Consider the following 24,656-nt stretch of genomic DNA (forward strand, 5'->3'; position numbering starts at 1 on the left):
CATAAAATTAATTTCCCACCAACAGGTTTTAGTTAGTGCAGAAGAATATCAAGGCCTGAGCAAATTCCGTACTTTTCTATGATTTTAAGAAAATTTGTTAAAGAGAAATCATTTTTCAAAAGCCGGTCAGGTCATCAGCAAACAGGCCAAATTTAATTTCTTTGCTTGTGTATTACAATGCCATGCATATGTTTGTCGTTGCGTATACTGATGCAAAAAATCTCAAAAACCATAAGAGAGAGGAGAGAGGGTCTCCTTGTCTCTCCTTGTCTTAATTCCAATGCATGCTTATACATGTATATAACTAAACAATGCACAACAAGCAACTATTTCCTTTAAAAAACGTTTCATGATTTGTATGTGGTCATTCTGGTGATGTAATCAGTGCATTGTAATGTGATAAATAGGGGTTATTTTCTAAGGGTGAGGTCAAGATGGCTCGATATTGGCCAAGTTCTTTTTGCATGTTTATGGACCGAGAAGGAGTTGAGGTCCACAAACACACCAAAAAAGAACAAGGCCAATATCCATTCATGTTGACTGAACAAGCTTCGTCGCTTAAGGATTTATTATATGGCTTTCACGGAAATTCTTCTTGCGGGACACAGCTGGTAATCCCAAGTGGGCAAGATAGCACCACCTTGCCTGCTCGGGAAGCTAATCACAGGACAGAATTTGGGTCATCTGCTCGATATGGAAGTAGCCATGTAATAAAGCATCTTATTGCACACGATGTAAGCAGTGTGCATGAATTTTATACGACTAATCACAGTGCAGGCATTTCTTTGGAGTGGAAGAAATATGGACGGTGACAGGATTTTGACATTGCTATTTGAGTGTTGGAATTTATAGAGTGAGCATAGCATTAAAGATGTTATTGTTTCACTGGGCTAGACCAAGGGGTAAATATAAATAGAAATGCGTGTCCGTAGTATTGATCAGCCATGTTAGAGATTTTCTCTCACGAGTATATAAAACCAAGGACATTTTCTTTAACAAATGGCTACATGTGAGAAGAGAGCTTTTACTGTGTTTATAATTTCAATTGACTCATTTCTGTTTGGCAGGAGACAGATCTTTCTGAAGTAATAGAGGCTCTGAAATCTCGGGATGAAATCCACAACATTTTATCTCATCCAATTCCTTTCATGATGCAGAAAGAATAAGTGCTGCTTTGCATCATGATATCGAGCACCATGAAGCACCTCAAGGAAGACCACCAAGCAACCTGATACACCTGATGACCAACATCACACAACAACTGGAGGAATATCAGCCAGAAAGTGATGTTGGTCCTGCTCTCCATGCAGCAAGGCAAGTGGCCTATTGGTCTTCTGTCTTTATTTCCATGGTTTCCAACAATGCTGCCACCATCCCTTCTTCTAATTTAAGCAACCCTGCAGTCTTCGCCACTCCTTCAAACAGCCAACCCACTGCTCCCATTCCAACATCAGCTTTCATCCCATCCTCAAGCAGTCAACCTACTTTCCCCTTCTCAACTTCAGTCTCCATTTCGTCTACAAGCAGCCAATTTACTTTTCCCATCCCAGCATCAAGCTTTGTTTCATCTGCAATCAATCAACCTACTCAATCAAGACATCCTAAAGCCTTCATCCCATCTACAAGCAGTCAATCTACTTTGCCCATTTCAACCTCAGCCTTCATCCCATCTACAAGCAGTCAACCTACTTTGCCCATCAATACAACAGCTTTCATTTCGTCTACAAGCAGTCCACCTTCTTTGCCCATTTCAACATCAGCCTTCATCCCATCTGCAAGCAGTCAACATACTTTGCCCATCAATACAACAGCCTTCATTTCGTCTACAAGCAGTCCACCTTCTTTGCCCATTTCAACATCAGCCTTCATCCCATGTGCAAGCAGTCAACATACTTTGCCCATCAATACAACAGCCTTCATTTCGTCTACAAGCAGTCCACCTTCTTTGCCCATTTCAACATCAGCCTTCATCCCATCTGCAAGCAGTCAACATACTTTGCCCATCAATACAACAGGCTTCATTTCGTCTACAAGTAACCAACCCACTCAGTCCATGACCACAACGACCTTCATTCCATCCGGCATCAACCAGCCTACTTTGGGCACCCATAGAACAGCTGTCGTCTCATCTGCAGTCTATCAACCTACTCTGTCCAAGCATCCTACAGCCTTTATCCAACCTACAGGCAACCAACCTTCTTTGTCCATCCCTACCACCACCCTCATTCCTCCATCCAGAACCCAACCTACTTGGTCTAATCCTACAACAGTCTCCGTCCCTCCAACAATGAATCAGCCAGTTTTGTCTACAGCAACTACTGACCCTGCAACAATAGCAATGTTTACTGAGTATGGTTCTGGTTCTTTGTCTGAGTGGCTGGATTCCTTGGTCATACCAAGGAACATTGACAACTTACAGCAGGTTAAAGATCTTTTGGAGGTTGGTACAGTCAATTGTCCTCCTCTTCCTAAGTGGACAGTTGTGATGAGAAATCATATATCAAAAACTGGAAAAAACTCTTCGATGTTTAGTCAACGGAAACACATCTACAATTTATTTAAAAATTGCAATTTTGACGAAAACCTTGTTTTTGCACAATACAATGAACTGAGGCTGGGAAAGTTGTATAAAATCCTAAACACTAAGAGTAAGTAGAGCTTTTTTTTGTCTTATTCTGAGGCGTTACCTTCCCTGGATTAACCCTTGCTGGTTGATAATGTAATGATGGTAACTGATAAAATAAGACAATTATTTTCTGTGCCAGTTTCCGTTGGTCATTGACTGAGCCACATTAATTGCTATTAGTTAATTGTGTGACTATGGAAAGCCATCAATGAAATGACTGTCCAAAAACTCCGTTGCCATAAAAATGCATGTAGGTTGCTTGAAAGAAAGATTTTGAAGTAGGCGTCAGACTCGCGAAAAGTAGCGGCAGTGAGAATCAGAAAAAAATAGCAGAGATCATCACATGACTATTCAAAATGTCACTAAGCTCGTGATTGAGTAATAATTTTATAAGCATATGTGATCTGGTGTTTAACAGTTATCTCTTGCTGCTTGCAAGAAGATGCTGGGAACAAGGCTGAGTCATTTTATAGTTACTGTATATTAGGGAGCTTAAGCAAGCACGACTTTAGGGATGGCGACGGTGGCGAACACGTGACTTAAAGTGAATTGGCGCTGTTTCAAACCTCGTCGCTTTTTATTCCACCTCGTTCACCTTGTCAAATTGTTGGCGAATTTCCCTGGAGTTAAATTCTCAACGACTATCCAAAATCATCTTGCGTTCACGTACAAACGTGAAAGTAGGACGTTTCACGTTGCAGTCATGCAGTGTCGGCAAAGAAAGGTAAACCTGTTGATGTTTTAAAGTTCTTGTCGTGGTGGTGGTCATCTTCGTTGCATATTCTCCCCATTATCAACTTTCTCTAGAAGTTTTTAGTTTAGGAATCACAAGTGCAAGACTTCATTCAGTTTATACCCAAAACGCTAGTGTTGTTGAAGGAATCAAACATTGTTTTTGCTAGGTTCTAAATTTGCTTCAGCAGACATCAAAGTGATAGATTTGCTCTGCTGTAAAAGTAGATAGGACAAGGCATCGTATGGGCAAGTCATCGTCCCTGTGTCCCTCTTGGTAACCTTTGGAGATTTGTTTAATTAAAGTTTTTCTAAATGATTTGGTTAAACTTTTAGCACGCTTTGGTTACGAGTTCTGCTTTCAATTTTGTTTTAGACTTTTTGTTTTGTCTGTTTGTTTGTTTTTGGCTTTGAGTGTGTTACACAGTAGTCATTTGGTGATAGGTATCCACGTTGTGGCGTCTACTCAACAGAACATCAATTCAGTGGTTGTCAGTAAGCATGACGTGGAAAGTGTACAATTAGAACCTTGGATAGCTTCCAGGAAAGGAACTTTGCCATTACTTTTGGCAATAGCGCGTGTATGTCAAATTTAATTACACGATGAGATTTTTAAGTGTCTTCTAATTTAAAACTTAACTCAATTAAATGAAAACTAGAAGCGCAACCATAATAAGATGACCACTTACTCGCGGCATAACAATTTGGTCATAATATGAAGCAGGGTGGTCGGATAATATAGGATTATATCAAAATCAGTAAATTTAGTTCCATTCAGGGTTGTGTCTCTTAACTATGCATTTTATATCTAGGGGAGTTTTTTTTAAAGCATTTCAAAACGTGCAAGACCAAGTGAACTTGCTATAAACACTCCTTGAAGACTTGGTTTTTGGTGCTTGAATGTTACTTTAATGCTATTCACACACGGATTATGTTATCAATGAACTTAAAATGCTTCCCCAACTTCGTCTAGAAGAGGGATCAATTGTTTGGGTAGCCTCATTATACATCTTGGCCCCGTTGTTCAAAGACTGGATAATGCTATCCGCCGTATAAATCGATATCCAATGGATAAGTGTATTATAAAATACACTATCCACTGTCACTATCCAGTCACTGTCACTATGGATAGCGTTATCCACCGTTGAACAGTTGGGGCCTGGCTGTTGTATCACAGAATACCCAAGACGGCGAGAAACAACAACATCAATTAGGGTCTTTCTAATAAACCATGTTTTGAGTTAAATTCAAATGGGATATCATGGGCCATGTTTTGCGTTGACTCAATTTGTGACATCACAGTCGTTGACTATAGCCCAAGACCGTGGTGCCATAGATTGAGTCAACGCAAAATGCGGTCTTATTAATAAGCCCTGTTTGAGTTAAATTCAAATCATGGCATATAAGGTGCATACCATGTTTTGCGTTGACTCAATCTGTGGCATCGCAATCGTGGGCTATATATAGCCTAAGACCGTTATGCCATAGATTGAGTCAACGCAAAATGCGGTCTTAATAATAAGCCATGTTTTGAGTTAAATTCAAATCATGGTATATAAGGTACATACCATGTTTTGTGTTGACTCAAATTGTGGTATCGCAATTGTGGGCTATAGCCCACCACCGTGGTGCCATAGATTGAGTCAACGCAAAATAGGGTCTTAATAATAAGCCATGTTTTGAGTTAAATTCAGTCCAGTCCACATTAAGCTAACAACATCCAACGTACTTCTTTCGGTCAAGTATTTAATATTTATTATATTTGACGGCGGAAAGTTGTATGTTCAAATAATTCTTGTTCGTTTGCCTCTTGTTGTAGAAGGAATATCCAGGAATTATTGCCTCAAAACTATCACAAAGCCGTTGGTTCCACCTTGGCTGCATTTTGAGATATTTCAATCTACGGTCTATCACTCATGCCATACATTGAAATAATGCTAAATGTGGTGTGAGCTTTTGGAAAAGTGAAACTTGAGTATGACCCCTTTTTCTTATTAGTATTAAGTATGGAATGAATCCTGATTTTGTGCACAGAATTGAGACCATGGTATGAGTTGTCGCAAAATGCGGTTTCAGGACATGGCCATGTTTTGCGTTATTGCAAACTATGACTTTGCGGCGGAATGACACATTTTGAGTTGCTATTTCTAACTCAATCTGTGTCCTATTGATGATGACCACCTTGGCCGCATTTTGAGATATTTCAATCTACGGTCTATCACTCATGCCATACATTGAAATAATGCTAAATGTGGTGTGAGCTTTTGGAAAAGTGAAACTTGAGTAGGACCCCTTTTTCTTATTAGTATTAAGTATGGAATGAATCCTGAATTTGTGCAGAGAATTGAGACCATGGTATGAGTTGTCGCAAAATGCGGTTTCAGGACATGGCCATGTTTTGCGTTATTGCAAACTATGACTTTGCGGCGGAATGACACATTTTGAGTTGCTATTTCTAACTCAATCTGTGTCCTATTGATGATGACCACCTTGGCCGCATTTTGAGATATTTCAATCTACGGTCTATCACTCATGCCATACATTGAAATAATGCTAAATGTGGTGCGAGCTTTAGGAAAAGTAACTTGCGTATGACCCCTTTTCCTTATTAGTATTAAGTATGGAACGAATCCTGATTTTGTGCACAGAATTGAGACCATGGTATGAGTTGTCGCAAAATGCAGTTTCAGGACATGGCCATGTTTTGCGTTATTGCCAACTATGACTTTGCGGCGGAATGACACATTTTGAGTTGCTATTTCTAACTCAACCTGTGTCCTATTGATGATGACATAGTTTGAGGCATCGCAATTCATGTCTCCATGAAAATGCCACTTTGAAAAATGATTTGAATTTTTTTTCTCAAAATGTGTCATTTTTAACTTAAGTATCGCCAACCTTCTCGATAGCCGACAAGTAGCGACACTTGGTAGTTTTCTTTCAGTATCGTGTTGACCCCTTTGAATTTTAGAATTCGACCATGGAGGCGAGATTGCTAAGAAATGACCTACTAAGTTGAAAATAATATGTCACAATTAATCGTCCAGAGTTACAAACTTTCACGTACTGCATTAAAAACAAAAACAAGAGTTGTGAAAGTCAATCACAATCCCCTTCACTTCGTTTTACAGGTAAATCTGAGCAAAATTTCTGACTGGAATCCACGCGAAAAGACGGTATGACATCCTCGTGTTGTTCATCCGCAATGCACCCTGGTAAAAAGTGGTGCAGTGCACTCTGTTCAATGCAATGCATTCTGGTAAAAAGTGATGAATTTGAGAATTCGTACTCCCTTTTATATATTCTTTTTAAATCCTGATTATGTTGCTGCTTGCTCGCTACGCTTGCTCGCAGCAATCAATAAGACCGCATTTTGCGTTGACTCAATCTATGGCACCACGGTCTTAGGCTATAACACACGACTGCGATACCACAGATTCAGTCCATGCAAAACATGGTATGCACCTTACAACCCATAAATTGAATTTAACTCAAAAACATGGCTTATTAAAAAGACCGCATTTTGCATTGACTCAATCTATGGCACCACGGTCTTAGGCTATAGCCCACGACTGTGATGCCACAAATTGAGTCAACGCAAAACATGGTATGTATCTTATATGCCATGATTTGAATTTGACTCAAAACATGGCTTATTATTAAGATCTCATAAATTCGTGGCATCACAAGTTGAATTGAGTTGACCCAAAAATTAGCCAGGTAATAACGGTATCTCCCACTCTTTCCTTGTACTGAAATAAACCCAGCCAAAGTGAAACAAATCTGAAATTTTATTTTGCACGCAATAAACTATCTTCCAAGTTACCATTCTGTTTTCACCGAACAAGGGCCCCCTTCAATGACAAAGTATACAAATAAATAAAAATCAGTAATTTGTGAAATGAAGCGTTTAAGGGTCAGCGTCAGGAGTATTTGGTACCATCATCCTCTTGTTATTGACAGAAACCTAAAACTATGGTCAGATTTGTGATGAATTAGCACCCTGATGTATCAAACTGCTAGCAAGTGTCTCTGCTCATAAATATTCAACATATTTTAAATGAGAAAATCGAAGTGATATATTCTTAACTGTCTGTACTTCATTTGCTCTCAAACGTGCATAAAAAATGTTACAGACTCTTTGATTACATGCCAACTTGAGTTATCAGCTTAAGCTTGACCCAAGATTTATAATGAGCATATATAATGAGCAGCCACGTCTTTTTGGTCTCTGTGTTTTTGCCCTTTTTACTGTTCGTTGGGCGAATTTATAACAACCACACGTACGTCGGCTCATTCCTAAAGTTTGGACACATAACTGGGGAAATTTTCACTACATCAGAGTCGCTATTTACGTCTACAGATGGAGTTTTTGGTTCTCGATTGGCGGTAACTTCGTATCTTGATGTCGTATTCGACCGGGCCTTTAACAATAGCGCCGAATTCTTGTCTAATGATCCATTGTCTTCTTTACTTGGATGGATTTTACATAAGAATGGAAGGCTCCATGACGGTAGGCTTAACAGTCTTAACACTTCATTCTTTTATGGAAGCTCGAATCCAGCACTGTGGAATATTCATACTGTGGTCTCGCCTTCTGGTATTGACACTGAATGGGAAACCAGCCAGGAATTCCTGCCACCCCCGACACAATTAATCACAAAGTGTAAAATAAGAACAAAAATCACCAGGAAGATCAAAAGATCTAAACAAAGTCATTCTTACTACCCCAACTCGGTTGCCACAGATCGTCTTGTTCTTGCCGGCGAGGTTGAAACAAATCCCGGTCCTGATGACGCAAAAAATGGAAGGAAAAAGTCAGTGCAAAATATTGCAGTCAAGAAGAGTTGTTTAACATGCAATAAAACTATACGGCTAAACCAAAAGGAATTGACATGCAATCTATGCTCTGGATCTTTTCATTACAAATGTGAAGCAGGAAAATTGAAATTAGATGTTAACGTTTGGAGTTGCACTCGATGTGCACTTCCGCCGCTATCTGATTCCTTTTTTGACTCGGATACAGAGCTAAATAGAAGTAAGGGAGGCAGCCAGTATGACGAACTCGAAGACAACGATTGCGACTCTTTGGACTGGTACCAATCGAACATAAGTGGCTACTATAAGTTCAATATCAAGATCGGTTACTTAAACATTAACAGCTTAGTTAACAAAATCAATGAGGTCAAAGAGTTGCTAAATAGAAATATGTTTGATATTTTGTTTCTAGCCGAAACAAAGATCGACAGTACTGTCTCATCGCATTTGGTTTCACACCAAGGATTTCGCACTATTCGCAAAGATCGTAAGAAGGGGGCTGGAGGTCTGCTTGCCTATATCAGGAATGACCTCTCGGCGTATGGACGCTTAAAACTAGAAAGTAGTGATATTGAATCCATTTGTTTGGATGTCAAGGACTCTAATAACAGTCGCTTTATAGTGTGTGCTTGTTATAGAAGTCCAACTAAGTGCAAGGAATCTGATTTTCTCACCTCTCTATCAACAGCTACCGAAAATATGTATAACACCAGAAAGGAGCTTCTTTTACTCGGAGACTTCAATATGGACATGTACGAGAATAGAGATGAAAGCCGTTTTCCTGACACAAGGCTGGTTGACTTTTGTAATCGATTCTGTCTCTCAAACCAAATTGATAATCCAACAAGAGTAACTAAAACATCTAAAAGTCTCATCGATGATTTGTTAACTAGTCACGTGGAATGTTATGCTACAAGTGGTTCTTTACACCTTGGACTGAGCGATCATGACTTATTCTTTACAGTGCGAAAAAATAAGAATTCAAGGCCAAAGCCGGGCTTGATCGAGTTTAGGAGTATGAAGAATTTTAACTTGCCTGACTTTTTGGCTGACTTAAAAAGGGTCCCATGGTCTTCGGCCTACACATTCGACAATGCCGATGATGTATGGGCTCATTGGGGAACACTTTTCAAAGATGTTCTTGACCAGCACGTGCCCCTGAAAAAAAAGTGGATTCGGGGCGACCAGTTGCCATGGATATCACCTGATTTGCTGGGTGAAATTTCGCACTGAAACAAATTATTCAAGCGCCACAAGCGGAATCCTACATCTACTTCTTGGGATGACTATAAGCGGCAACGTAACAAGGTTACGTTGCTAAAGCGCAACGCCTTGAAAAGGTTCTGCTGTGATGCTTCCTTGAGTGCTAGACATCCAGGCGAATTTTGGAGAAAAATGAAGCCCCTTTTGCCAACTAGTTCTGGTAAAAACATACAAGGCGTCATCCTCGTTGAGGGCAGTAGTGTTGTTCCTGAGCCTGGGTGTGTGGCCGAAGTCTTTAGTGATTACTTTGCCAATATTATTCAGTTAGAGCATAGATCTGACACTGACTACACTGACCATCCTAGTATCAAGGCAATAAGCAATCTACGTTTCTCCAGTGAGTTTAATTACTCCCCAGTCAGTACTTCATATATCCGTAACATCTTAGACCACCTTAATCCGAGAAAGGCAGTTGGGGTAGCCGGCATTTCACCACGAATCTTGTGTTTGGGATCCCCAGTTCTTGCCGAAGAAGTGACTAAGTTGATCAACTTCTGTATTCTGAATCGCTCATTGCCCTCTGAATGGAAGCAAGCACGCCTTACTCCTGTCTTTAAACGGGGGATTGACACAGACAAAGTAAACTACCGCCCTGTATCAATATTAACTTCGCTATCGAAGGTATTTGAGAAAGTTATTTACGACCAAACTTGGAATGCATTTCATAGCGTTTTGTCCTCAAACTTATCTGGATTTATGAAAACTCACTCTTGCTACACTGCATTGCTAAAAATGATGGAAGATTGGAGGAACAGTATTGAAAACAAGGAAGCTGAGGCGGCAGTCGCTGTGGACCTGAGCAAAGCGTTTGATGCCATAAACCACAGCCTTCTGCTCGCAAAGTTGAAGGCCTATGGCTTTTCTCCTCATGCCTTGGAACTGATGTCCACCTACCTGCTAGGTCGTCAACAATGTGTCAGATTAGAAGGCGTATGCTCTAACTTCAAAACAGTTAAATCTGGCGTTCCTCAAGGTTCACTATTGGGGCCGTTGCTGTTCAACATATTCATTAATGACTTGAATTTCTGTGTTCCTAATGTCTCATTGCGGCTGTACGCTGATGACACGACTGCCTACCTGTCTGATGTATCTCCCACCATTCTAGAATTTTCCTTCCACAAAGATCTTCAGACTCTTTCGTCGTGGTTTGAGTCTAACCATTTAACAGTGAACAGTACCAAGACTCAAGCATTATCTGTCGGACCCTGTGCCTATCGTTATTCTTTATTTCTTAATAATGCTAGAATAGAATTTCTCCGATCTATTAAGATTCTCGGAGTTACTCTAGACAAGGACCTATCCTATAAAGAACACATATCAGATCAACTAAAGAAAGTCTACGCGAAGGCCTCTGCACTGAGAAGAATAAGGCATTTTCTTCCTCATGATGCAATGATAAAACTTTATAAAGCATTTATATTACCTCATCTCGAATACTGCAGTCCTTTGTTTGTAGGCATAGGTACGGGTCAACGCAACCGTCTCGAAGATGGCAACTGTTATATTTTGAGAACATTAATCGGGCACAACAAGTCAATGTCATACGACAAGCTGCTCACTACGGCTAGCATGAAATCCTTATATTGTAGGCGCTTACACCAGGCGTTAATACTTCTTTTTAACTGTTTAAATGGTACGGGACCTACTTATATTGGAAGCCTTTTTAAATACAGGCATACACCGTATAGCCTAAGAGGCGAGGGCTTGAATTTGGAATTACCTAACTTTAATCTTAAATTTAAGAAGAATTCTTTCACTTATTCATTAGCTAAGTTATGGAACAGTTTGCCTTCTCAAGTGCGTCTTTCAAGAGATGCTAGTGACTTCAGAAGTAAATTGCACGACTGTAGCTTTTTAGAACGCGTCTTATAGTGCATGATTGTAGCCTTTAACTGTTTTAGAACGAGTATTATAGTTTTCCTAGTCACGTTTTTAGTATGTGGCTTTTTAGTCGGTTTTAGCTTTTTATATTTTATGTTTTTATTACCAAGTTTTTTATATGTATATATTTATTGAGTTGTTTTTAAAATTGAATAATATTATATAGCTGTAGTTATTATAGATTTTATTTATACACGTTCGTATTTTGAACGAGTTTTTTAGCTCTTTGACGCAACGTGTTAAAATAAATGATTGATTGATTGATTGATTGAGATTCAATGCCTAACATACAAGATGAATTTCCTCTATCAGGTGCTTGCTAATTTTTGTGATAGCACAACCCACAGACACTTCAACCAGATGTACAAACCTCAGAGAATGTACTTCGTAATGAAAATTTAAAGCCCTCTGAGCTTTGGACTTGAGTTGTTAAAAAGGCAGCTTGGAGGGGCTATACCCAATAGAAAACAAACAATAAAGACTTCATTTCTTCACAGTATCGCTACACATGCTTTTCTCTAAAAATCTGGTTTGGCGCCAAGAGCGGAATGAGTGTACCTAAACTTTTGGGACAAATGTGACGTCATAAATTGGAATTTCACATTAAACTCGTCCAGTCCTCTGACCATTTTTAAGAGCAAAATCGCCCAACTTTGCGCGTTTGTTAAATCCGCAATTTTACCCAAGCCGCTCTAAAACTTAGGAATCATATATTTTAAAGGTCAAATTTTACAACTACAAAAAAAATATATTCGCTTCATAGGCACTTTAAATAATGAGTGCATGAGTGTCACTTGATGAGACAGGGAGCGGAGAGCGACTCTACCATCTCAATTGCTTAAATAACCTCCAAAGTGCATCCATAACTGAATAGTACACAATTCACTGTGTCAAAGGTAAGATATGATGTACACAGTTAATAATTTTTAACATGAGAGGTATGTTTTGCAGAAGTTATTGTAAAAGTAGAAGTAAAGTACGCAATGCTAATTGACAAATCAGTAGATGTGTTACACTTTAGTCAGGCAATAAAACTTATTAAATGTCATCTTAACAAATCACTTCCGAATCATCATTGCTGTCTACCAGACCTTCCACATCCTCCTTGTCATTTGCCTCCTCTTCATCACTTCCTGAGGAGTCTTCTCCAGATATACATTTCATCATGTTTTGATGATTTGTTTCCTCTTTATCTGTGGACATCATCTCATCCTCCTCATCCTCATCCTCGTGATCATCTTGATCCCCAAAAGAGAGGATTTCCTCCAGCATGTCAAGGAAGGGGGAGGCAATTCTATACAAAAGTGACACATTTTCCTTGTTAGTTTGTAATCAAAGATACTTTTTCCTGATAACTTAGTCTAGGAAATTGCTCCACAAAGTTGAGATGACTGAAAAATTCACATGAATTCTGTGAAGTTCTACAGTTAAAATGACTGAGGCATTTTGTATAAATATTGATTAATACTAATCTCAATCCAGTAGTGATTTCAGTTTGGCATTGCAGATTCCAGTTGTCAGCTCAGTAATGTATCAATTCAACAATAGTTTCAATTCCATTGTTCAGTTCATTTATTTCACATTATTGGTGATTGATTGGCATACTGACAAAAGAATACTGACAAAGTATCTCTTTCCGCCTACGTGAAAGAGGCAAACAGTTCAAACAGCAAAACAAAGATTTGACCAAAAATTCAGGTCTTCAACCTGAAGACCAGGTAACTGGTAGAATTCACTCGAATTTGAAACGCAACTCATGGCTGTACTTATACATTGGAACACCCTGGACATTAATCCTAGTTCAAAATGAAAATACACTATGTTGCAGCGATGATTAGAAAACCCTGTACTTGTTAGAAATCATTCAACTTCCATATTTAATGTCAGTATCTCCAGACTTTATAAACGAGTTTCTTTGTAAAATAAGAAAGACGAAAACTCAAAATTTCTTTCACACTGCCTTTGTTTCTTTTCGATGGAAGTCATAGGAGAACAAATATCAATGCAGGCAGGGGTTATTGCATGATTACTGTCCCGTGATTTTACACCATGTGACGTAAAGTAGCCAATAAAACCGCACAAAAATAATTGGTTGGTTATAATATGATATACACCTGGGTGTCAGGAACTAAAGTCTTTGATTATGAAATACACTGCATCTGAGTCATCCTGGTATTTAAGCATAAAATTAAAGGGAAATTACACCTAATAAATTAAAAATTTATTGAGAGTGCTTGTATAACCATATATATGTACATTGTAAAAAGCAGCAAAATGTACTTACTCCATGGTGAAATTGCCAAATTTTGGAAAAAATGTTTTCCTTTTTAGGCAGAACTGGCAGCGTTGACGGCATCTCCAACATGTTGGATAATAAGTGTATTTCACACAATCATCCTCCTCAGAGTACAATTGCTTCTCCTCCAGCAGTAGTGATGGCACCGATGGATATTTTGCCTTCCATGATGATTCCCTTTTGTTTCTGGTTCTTGTTTCGGGAAGATATAAGGGTTAGCAGCTCCTCTGTTGGTATCTCCCCTGGTCTCCAATTACCTACAGGCCGATGAATTAAAAGTTATAAAATTTCCATATTGGATATATATATATACAATTGGACCTCTCCTCATGGACACCAAAATAATCTGGAGAGCTCTCTATTGTATAAGGACACTTCACTTCTCACTGGGAAAAAAGCCCCTTAATTAACACTGTAGACAACAGATTGCCACAACACTGTAACTCGGCAAAACAAACATAAAGGGACACATTCAGATTAGAAATGATTTCACACGAGACGTTTTTCTCTGCAAAGCACTGTAAAAAACTTATGGTACAGTGTGGCTGAATTAGTCATACTCGGCCGTCAGGGCATTCATTAGTGCTAAAAAACTGTTGAGTACCCTTGGCGTGAGCTTGATCTCATGTGTTGTTGACTATTGTACTGTAGCTTCAATCCCATTTAATAGAGCAACTTGTCATGACATCTTGCAGACTTCAATGTGATAAAAAGGAACTAAAACGTATTATAACTACGTTGAAAGTACTACAACCATGCACAATCTTTTGTTCATCAATCACATGCCATGGATCAATAAAATAGTAAAACATTTTCATTAGTTGCTACAACCAACTTAGTCTATTGCAAATATCCTCAGCCAAGGCACAAAAGAATGCTAAAAAAACTTCAAAAAAAGAATTTTCTTAGGATTGATAATCTTGCATAGCCTGAGTAAATCTACGTCTTCACCTCAAGACTAGAATGAGTGGAAACAATCAGCTTGACAGCAAGATTGGGTATCAATTGGCCGATAGAATAATACTGGGACAGTACGGTGTCCTCATTTTTTCATGATTTAGAGAAGGTCAAAAAATTTCCAAAATCATAGCAAACCCAATAATAATGGCTTGATTTTGTCCAACAGCACTATGCAAATAACAGAAATGCATTAGACAGTAAGGATGTAAACTACACGGGATTTTTGAAAATGAATGAGACATCCTGACAGTTTTTCGAGATATTTAAGTTTGGCTCGGAGAGATGCAATTTGTGCAATAAATTGCTTTCGATCATTTTAGTTAGAACTTTGTTGGGTTTTTGAACTTACAATGTAAATTTAGGGAAAAATTTCCTTAGCCGTATATCTGGAGACAATATCACTTTAAGTTTTATGGCTTTGTTAATTCCAAGCCAGCCCATCCCCAAGCCTCCACCCCCGGGCATTGGACGGGCATTTGACTGGTTGTTGGTCCCCACCATGGGGCATTTGCTAGCAAAAACATTACACAAGAAGAATTATACATTGGTACTTTTCGAAACACAAGCCTGCTTTATTAAACATCAAAAGGATAAGCCCTACATAAAGAACATAGATGTAAATTCTTTTTCCAGAGATTAACCCACTGGGAACTAGCTAGTGCTCTTGCAGCACCCCCATAAATTCATGTTGGTCTTCATGTTGGAAAGGGTTTTGAATTTGTGGCTTGTTGGCTGATAGAACAGTGCCTAAAAGGTTAAAATAGAAACCTTAGAAGGTAAGTTATTGACATTTTTACAAAATTAAATAGCGATCACATTTTCCTTTGTGAATGTATAACATTGTGTCTTTGTCTCTGTGGAGATCGGTGTGCAGTATTTTTTTAACATGTTTGAATCAATTTCAATACCGTGTATGTAAAACCTTGATTACATGAATAACAGTCACAATCAAAATATAATGAGCTATTTACAAAATTGAAGATGCTTTTTAATGTTAGCAGTCCCGAGTACATGGCAATGTTGCTTTAAAAGCAAAGAACCATTGGGGCATTTGCACTGTTCTGACGTCCCCCCCCCCCCCCCCCGTGGGGATTTTGTATGGACCAGCTGCCCCTCAGTGAGGCATTTGCAACCTTATGAAAAACAGTGTCTAATGCCCTGATGGGGGGCCGGGGGGCTTGGACTATTGTCATCTATTGCAAATTAGGGCCGTTTCGCCTAATGTCCTGTTCGCCTGGAGTCCTTTCACCTGGACTGAGAGTCCTTTCGCCAGAAGTATGAAGTCGTTTTGCCCAGATTGAGAGTCCACACTTATTCTATGTTTGTGGGTGCCCTTTTTAGAACAAGGAATATTCACACACCTTTTTGGCCTCTTTATTTCTGTTATACTCATCATTACATCGATCAGATGAATATCTTGAACTTGCCGTGATTCTATTTATTCTGAGAACCAGTAAAAAAAGATTTATTTTCAATCCTCGGGTGAAACGACTTCATACTCCAGGCGAATCGACTCTCAGCCCCAGCGAAACGACTCCGGGCAAACTGGACATCGGGCGAAACGACCTGGTTTATTCGCCCCACGTGGCAATCAATGGTCTTCCAAGGCCCTCAAAGTTTCAACCAAACTATCTGTAAATAATGAAATGTCTCTATATAAACATCATAACTATTTATTTACCCAGTCTTGTAGCTGTTATTTCTTCAAACGCTGCCTGAGTTTCAGCATTGCTGGTTAACAGCATTCGTCCAAGAAACGCCGAAACGCCGAAACGCCTTCCAAAACTGGGTCTTCACGGACTTTATGGTTGGATCTTAATCCTGACTGACAACCAAATGAATAAATAGCCGAATCAAGAAGATCTGAAACTAACGGTGGTACAAGTTTACTTTTCGAAGACACTGTCTGCGTAGGCCCAGAAGATTTCAATGAGGAGGACGCCATTTTCCACGACCAGAAGGGTCGACAAAAACCTGTCCCCAGGGCCTTCGCGGCATTCAAAATGACAGAGAGGGCCCTAGGGATGAGTAAGCGTTAGTTCATTAATCTATCACCCATACTTCACATACTGGCATATTTGGCAACTGTCAACATGCTGTCTTCAAACCGTTTGTCCTTTCTAAGACCACTCTATGATATAGCTGTCTGGCAGTTTATTTTAATGTTAGGATTTGTTAAGAAACAGAGGAGGAACACGTCGGGCCTGAAATTCAGATGGAAAATGCACGAGGTTGTTGTAAATTTTGTTTGCAAGCTGTTGGACGCAAGACCGTTGGACCATCTGAAAGCCAGGATGGAGGAAGAAGAAGTAACGACGGCAACAGAGGGTTGGAAACCTGGAGAGAGAGCAACTAAAAGAATGATTGAGTGGTGCCAAGATCAATGGCGAAGAAAAAGCCCAGCGTACCCAAAAGAGGACTGTGCCTTCTCCGTTAACGAGCCCTGTACCATGCCTTGGTTTGACGACATGCCAGTGTGCTTCAATTGTGGTGTCCCTTGCCCCGAGTGTAGAAGTGAACTTTCTAGGGATTTACCAATTGAAATGTCTACGGCCCATGCCCTTCTGGAATTCTACGAAATCCACGCGGACGTGCATGACAGCAAAGAAACATCATTGTCATCGTCCAATGTTTCCGAGAATGAATCAAGTGAGGTGACAAGAATGACCTTAAGGTCGTCTCGGAAAAACTAATGCTGTCGTGTGCGGTGATGACCTCTGGAATCAACACTTCTAAACTTTGTACGTTATTGTTTTCGCTACATCCACCTCGTTGACAGATTTATTTGTCAAATTTCAGCATGTTTCTGAAAAGGCCATATTGTAATCGTTGTTTATGTTACCTGATGTTAACGATACTAACAGTGCCAGACGCGCGTTTCTCACACTGCCGAAAACGTTTCGGTCACGAAATACCAATTTACGTACACCAGTTTCATTACCAGAAAATCGAACAAAACACGTTATAAAATTGAGAATTACACTGTGCTGGTTTGCCCAAAAAGATATTACTCATAGACTGGAAACCGACTTAAGACTTCTCGGGCACGAAATGTTTTCCGTAGGTTTCAGAAACGCACGTCAGGTGCAATAGTGAAGAAAGCATATTATAAATAGTGACCTGTGGTGCTTCCTTTGTGAACACCAAAATTTGAAGAGTGCTTGCGCTTAGGGTACCAAACTATAAGAAAAAATAAGGATTTACTGAATCTAAGACATGCCCACAAAACGAGTTTCTGTCACCTTTGGATGACGTATAAACTTAATATGGCATCCCCTGAATCCCTACACGACAGTTTAGTGGGGAGGTCCGGTTGAATGTTGTGTTTTAACAATTTAAGCTTCACTGAACTTTTCAAGCAATCAAATTCACAATCCTGTAATGGATTTGTTAGCTTTAAGTTACTTGCATTGATGAAAAATTGCTGTAATGACTATTGGACAAATAAAGAGAACAGGAAGCACTACAAGGATACCAAAAATTGCAGTTGGAACACATAAAACAATACTGCACAAAGCAGTATTCTAAAATTTAACATAAAAAGAAAAAAAATAAACCCTAGGGCCGAGGAAGAAATGGGGGTAATTGCAATCATTTCAACTGCAACTGAATTTGATAGTGCTTGCAGCAATTCAGCTTCCATCCAGGCATAAGTAAAGATTTGGGCGGTCCCCTGGGTCTCGATTAAAAAATCTAAGTGAACTACAAATTTAATACACTCCATGCTACCAATAAATGTGAAGCCCATCAGGCAATGCTGAAGAGTCGACATAACTTTTTTTTTTCCTCGACTTTAGGCACTAACTATAACATCAAGCAGGCATGGTCACTAACAAAAAGTTACAATGTAGAGAGTGACAGACTAGGTTAGTTTTGAAGAGTCCTTTGATTACTCATCCTTGGAGACCCAGGGGCAGTTAGTTGGGGCGAGAGGAAATAAATCTGCCTTACTTGTAAACCTGTGATGCTTCATTTCTTTGCCCGATTTATTTCCTCTCGCCCCAAATAACCGCCCCTGGGTCTCCGAGGATGTCGATTACTGAACACAAACAAAAACTGCCAGGCTATTTAATATACAAAATCAGAATTCCATCGTGCTAATACAATAAAGGCCTATTGCAGTGTTTGCTACCATCAATTTTCTTAGCAAACCTCATACAAAAAAGAAAGGGTCCACTTGGTAAGTTTTGATAATTAAATTTAATTCATTCATATTACTTGACTTAATTGTTCCATAATTCAAGGTTCATTGATTGTCAGCAGTGAAAAAACCAATAGTAATTGGGTCTTAGAACTTTACAGAATACATGTGTAATTGAAAGGTGTGGTAACTGATCATTTGTTCAAATCATGTGTTAATCCTTTCTCAAACAAACTGTGGTGTAATGAGAACCAAAATGGCCAATTTTAAGGCCTAATTCACAGGAGATTTACTTTAGTCTGATCTGGAATTATTAATTGTTACATGACTCATAAGTCCCCTTTTCTGCATATTTTAAACCAACTCAAGAATGTTTCTAGACCCTGCTTCATTTCTATGTGTAAGCCTTCAAATTCATTCAAATTTGAGTCAAAGTTTAAACAATATATGTTTACAAAATTACATGTTCATACAAATTGTATTTTTATTGCTTTAATTGTGAATCTAAATCTCTCCAATTATCTCAGGGGTTTGAACATCCACATTTTGTGGTCTGACACCGGTTGACCATCATGATGTTCTTTAGTCATCTCTGCCCTTGCATCTTGGGTGTATAGCTCGAAACTGTTGGACTTCCTGAAACACAAAATGAAACACTTAATTTAGTCCAATTCACTTATTTCAGAACTGATCATCTATGAATAACAAAACTACAGTCAAGCAAAACAGCTATCATTCAGATTATTCAAGTTTTAGATCAAATTAAATTATACAATGGCAGCTGTAATTCTTATGTTTTGATTGCTCTATAGGAATTTGCGATTAAAGTACAGACACAAAAGACATCAGAAGTGAAAGTAGTTTGAAAAATAACATATAAAACAAATAGATTTCATAAAATGGGCAATTGTTAGATGTAGATTTAATACATAGACTTTGAGATTTCAGTACTGCAAGGTTAAAATCTACATCAGCTCACAAACCATTGGCCTGCCCTCTTAATAGAGCTGTCATTCGCTCCACACCTTGCGGCCCATCGTGCTGCAGACCGTCTTATACTGTGGGTAGTAAACTCTTTGCTAAAAAGCGTCTTTGACATCTGAAACATAAAAGTATGCTGACATCGATAAGTGAAATCCAGAACATACTACAAGTATACTGTGTCAGAAGATAAATTTAGTACCCTTCCTTGTATCCCCACATCTACCATCTCACATCCATACAGCCTCTAAATTACATCATTACACCCAATTAATTAGTGATAAAAAATAGGACATACAACCTCCAAAAAGGTTTTTCGGTATGATGTGACACCACGAGCACAGTTAGGGAGCACTGCTCATTTGCTTTTAGCAACTCTAGGGAAAATATAATTTTGCCCTCTTTTAATTCCTGTAGGTAAAGAAAAGAAAAAACACCTTATTGCTTACTTAAAAGCTAATTATAGAATTAAATTTTTATATTTGTGGTGGGGGGGAGTGGGGTAGGGTAGGGTGGGGGGGGGGAAGTAACCGTAATTTTTTAGCAGCACATTTTTTGTTATCATAATTCAAAAATAAAAAATAGAAAAAGTCTGGGAGCTGATTTCCTTATTGATTTACTCAATGTAGGCTGCTTAATGTGATAGTTCTGCATACAAAACCCTTTTTACATACAGGTTTGCCAATACAGGAATATTATGAATTAGAAACCTGTTGTATTGAATTGAACAACAACAACATGTACCAAACATGTAAATTCAACAAACCTGTTATTAGTAACCACACAAAAAGGGCAGTAACTGGGCATAGTTCACGGTTCAAAGGGTTGGCCCAAAGAGAAAGTGCCACACCTGAAAATATTGGATCAGTAAAAATATGGGTTTACTCCCTGACCAAAATCTAATTGGCCATGGTGTATTTTTGATGGTTGTGCTTTAGTAGATCAATATCTATCATTACCATCAAATCCTAGTGTTATAATGATCAATTAAATTCTCAGTTAATCACAATTTTATTATGAACATTGGCTTCGATTCACGATTGTTTGATTCCACGTTTTGATTTTGGTTAGATTTTGTGCATACCTTTCCCAAGGTGCCATCAGTGAATCCAGAACTCTTTAAAATGTGCATTTTTGATTGAGAAGCAAAGACATTTGCAGTTCTTGCAACATTTTGTGTTGTTTTGGTAAAAATGGTGGCCTTGCCTTGAGAATTTCCAAATAAGCAAACCATGTGCAACATACTTTTGTCATGTTCTCAAACATGGCGACGAATGACCAAGCAATTGAGAATCCACTGGCATCTTTAGATCGGCAGAATGTCTTGTCAGTGCTTAAGACATGACACTACCAAACCTGCCTGAAAGTTTAGACAAGGTGAATACAGGTTTCACTTTTAACATTCAAGTTTTCTATATAATTAAACAGTCTTTTTTTAAATGCAGCATAACATGTCACCTTTTGCCTTTTTGTCTGCTTTCGACCATGAGATTTTGACCTCAATCCTCTTTGGCATTCTACCAGAATCAGCTAAATAAAATAAATAACAACAAAATTTACCAGGAATTTACTTTCTGAAATTCTAAGAACATTGTGTAGTTTTTCTGCTGGTTTAAAACTTGCATCATCGTGGCACTTAAGGATGTTTGCACTGATTGTTTGTGTGCTAAGATGAATGGTTTTCATGTCACATGTGCACAACACATTACTACTGGCCCATTGATCTGTCCAGCCCATCTTTTTAACTTTTACAGTATGTGCAAGGGTGATTTCACTCCAGGACTCCTCCACTCCAGTAGTGTTAAACATTCAGCATATCTCAGCTTACATTACACATTGCTACAGCTTACACATTGCTATTGGCATTTATAGTCCGCACATGAAATAAACTAAACATCCAACAATGAAAACAGCCAAATAATAAAAAAAAAACACCGATATTATTCAAAAGACTAATGAGAGATTTCAGTGAAAATTTCCTCTGGCATAAAACAGAACAGACACCAAAAGGGCTATTTGCTTTGAAGCGGGCTCAATTACAATTCAATCTGACCCTACAAAGATTTCATCATGCATTAAACAGAACACAAATGTCACCCTTCTCAGAAATGTTTCCTAACAATGGAATCAAAACCATATACCTGCAAGTGGTTTGTAATTAAATTTTCCAGTTCACTGGCTTGTAGGCACTTGGATTTTCTCTTGCCCGCTGGTTGTCTTGTATTTATTTCCATTCTTCTTTCAGTGTTTTTAGGGCTTATTGGACTAGTACTAAGTATCGGGTTCAGGCATGGTTGACATTTTCATTGACCAGACTATTTTATATGTAATATAAATTTGTAAAAAAGGACAAACCTTATTAGTTTGGAGGCAGTTTTAAATGGCGCAGTTTTAGACGTAGTGTATCCTCCCCTCGGAGGAAAAGGGCAAATGAGAAAAGGGTTACTGTCCAAAGCCATAATCCCTGCCACTCTACAACAAATATTACTACGAATTACAATAACAGAATAAAGAAGGGCTACACATAAGTTTCCATACATTAGCTAGCAACAATTGGTTAATACTGATTAAACATAATCCACACACAACATAAGAAAGACTCCAGTTATTCATACAATAGTTGTACAGCCTTGATTACTGTATTAATTTTATAGCTAGGTCAACATGAGGAAAGGTATTTGGGATAGGATAAGATAGGATAGGACATGAAGTTGCTGGACTATCTACCTAACTACAATAAAATTAATACAGTTGTATTTATTTCTACCATTAATTTTAATATCTGGTCACATTATTTGTATTCTGCATTCTAAAAGATGACATAAATACCTCTACCGTCCTCAAACAGTATTGACGCATTCTTTTCAACTGATGGAGGGTGAATGGAGGGGCCTTTTTAGGTTCATATGACACCCTCTCTTGACGGGTGTCTCTCCTTGTTGGCCGTGATGACCTCCTGACAAGCTGCTTTATTGTCTGTTTGACAGCTAAGTAATGTGATAAGGATAAGTTACATAACAGCTGTTGTTCCTGATAAGCTCTTGATTGGTAACAAAAACAAAAAAATACACTGTCATTATATTCTTAGTTGATAGACACAAAAAATATCTCATAATCTGATAAAAGTACAAAAACAAAAATAGAAATGATGTTAAGTCAGCTAGCTCACACAAACTTCTGTTAAGCTGGTGAGGGCAAGAAGATCTGCCTAGCAGCTAGCACAAAGTAATCAGAACATACTGATTTTGGACATGTTGTACTGTAGAGACAAAAGGCCGCAGTGGCTAAAGTCAAATAGGTTACATTTAACAACAAATAAAGTGTCAAAGTCAAACAAGCCTCCACTGTCAGATTCTCATGCTATTGAAGATGGTGCTTCTTCCTAGAAAGGTACTTTTCTTCAGGTAGAATGATTAAGAACTAAATTTAACCACCAAGACTACATTTACCTGGTGAATTCATGGGATTCCCCTTGGCAACAACGTTTTGGGACCCATCTGTTAAAAACTTCAACTGCTTGGCTGTAGGGCCCCGTGTGACCAAATGCATTGAACCAGTACTTAAAGGCTGTAGCATGGCCTCTAACTATTGGACGCTTAAGGCCACGGCACCGTAGTGTTCCCAGCCTTTTGCCTTTTGTCTCACTCAACATCTCTGAAAGCAAAATTATACAGTTTTGTCTCTTTATTAGTGTGCCAGTCCTGATGGAAAGCTTAAGTGGAGCCTGATTCCCCTCTTGTGTGAATAAATAAAATCACATCCCAGTTGGCATAAACACAATCATGATGAAACCGGTGTGAATAATCACAGGTGCTTGCATAGTAGTGGCACGACATAATAATAACAACTCAACAGCACCCCTTGTTTGAAAGTTGCTTAAGTAGAAATTGCACACGTGTAAGCCCTGATAGTGACACATGGCACAAGATACAATTACATGTTCAATATTCAGTCAGTTTGCATGATATTTGCACAACTAAAAGATCTTGGAAAGATCTGCACCTTGAAGGCATAATATCAGGCCCCCCTCCTATACAAGACTTGATTTACCACCCCTGCAACTTTTGGAACCTTTTGTCTTTGTACTTTTTAGACCAAGCTAATATCTGACAACAAACAATGCACTGAGAGCTGTAAATTAAGCTATAGTTAAGGGGGATGCCCAATGTGTACAAGGAACAGAAAAATTTTAAACGCTTTATTTTTTTATTTCGGGCACTTGTCAATCCAATCTGTGGCCTCTATTTCTTTTGGTATGATTTATAACATACTTATATCACATGTGGTCTGCTGGTTCATGGTTACTGATTTAGAAAAACTTGCCATTTCCTTCGGGGCTTAAAGGGTTAAACAACACTGTGCATGCATGTCACTTTTGCTTGAGTTAATTCACAAGTAGCAATCAGGCTTTAAAGTTCTAATTCAACCCTTATGAAGTGGTAAAAATACAGTTACTGTACTTCCTTGAATAATAGCCCAGAGCAATATCTTATTAATTTTTATTGGCTCCAAAAAGATGCAATTTAAAGTGTTAAAGGGAGAAAACTCATCAAAGAAAATGTTTTAAGTTTTAAGAGTAATTAATTTATTAAGTTGCACCAAAAGAAGGAATATTTTTCGAGGAACAGCTATTATTCAAGGCTGTAAGGCCAAGGTTATAATGCACAACCCCCAAAAGTTATTAACAAAAACCGATATGTTTCTACCTCGTAAATATTTATAGCCCATTCCAATTTTTAAACAAGACAATGACATTCAGTTCTGACCTTAATCAACAATTTATCTTCTGTGGGCAAAAAGATATGGCTTCAGTAAAAGCACAGTCATTTATCATGCATGACTGACTGTCAACACAAGGTTGGAAAATCATTATAATCATTGCCTTTGAAAATTCTGGGCAAAATCAGTTAAAATGAAATAGTATCAAGAAGCAGCAAGAAGTAAGTATAAAGAATATG

At 38.5% G+C, this 24,656-nt stretch overlaps 1 protein-coding gene and 1 pseudogene across 1 annotated transcript; one reads left to right on the plus strand and one right to left on the minus strand.

Annotated features, from left to right (window-relative positions):
- Positions 1–1,226: 1,226 nt before the first annotated feature.
- On the plus strand, positions 1,227–2,656 carry LOC140931826 (uncharacterized). The gene has a single exon (XM_073381550.1). The coding sequence runs from the start codon at positions 1,241–1,243 to the stop codon at positions 2,654–2,656; it is 1,416 nt and encodes a 471-aa protein (XP_073237651.1). The 5' UTR covers positions 1,227–1,240.
- Positions 2,657–19,235: 16,579 nt separating this feature from the next.
- Positions 19,236–23,350, minus strand: LOC140931827 (uncharacterized; annotated as a pseudogene).
- Positions 23,351–24,656: the final 1,306 nt, after the last annotated feature.

Source organism: Porites lutea, chromosome 3, assembly GCF_958299795.1.
Source record: "Porites lutea chromosome 3, jaPorLute2.1, whole genome shotgun sequence".
In the NCBI taxonomy this organism is placed as follows: Eukaryota; Metazoa; Cnidaria; class Anthozoa; order Scleractinia; family Poritidae; genus Porites; species Porites lutea.

Coding starts and splice junctions, on each gene's coding strand:
- LOC140931826 (XM_073381550.1), top strand. CDS start 1,241: ATGACCAACATCACACAACAACTGGAGGAATATCAGCCAGAAAGTGAT.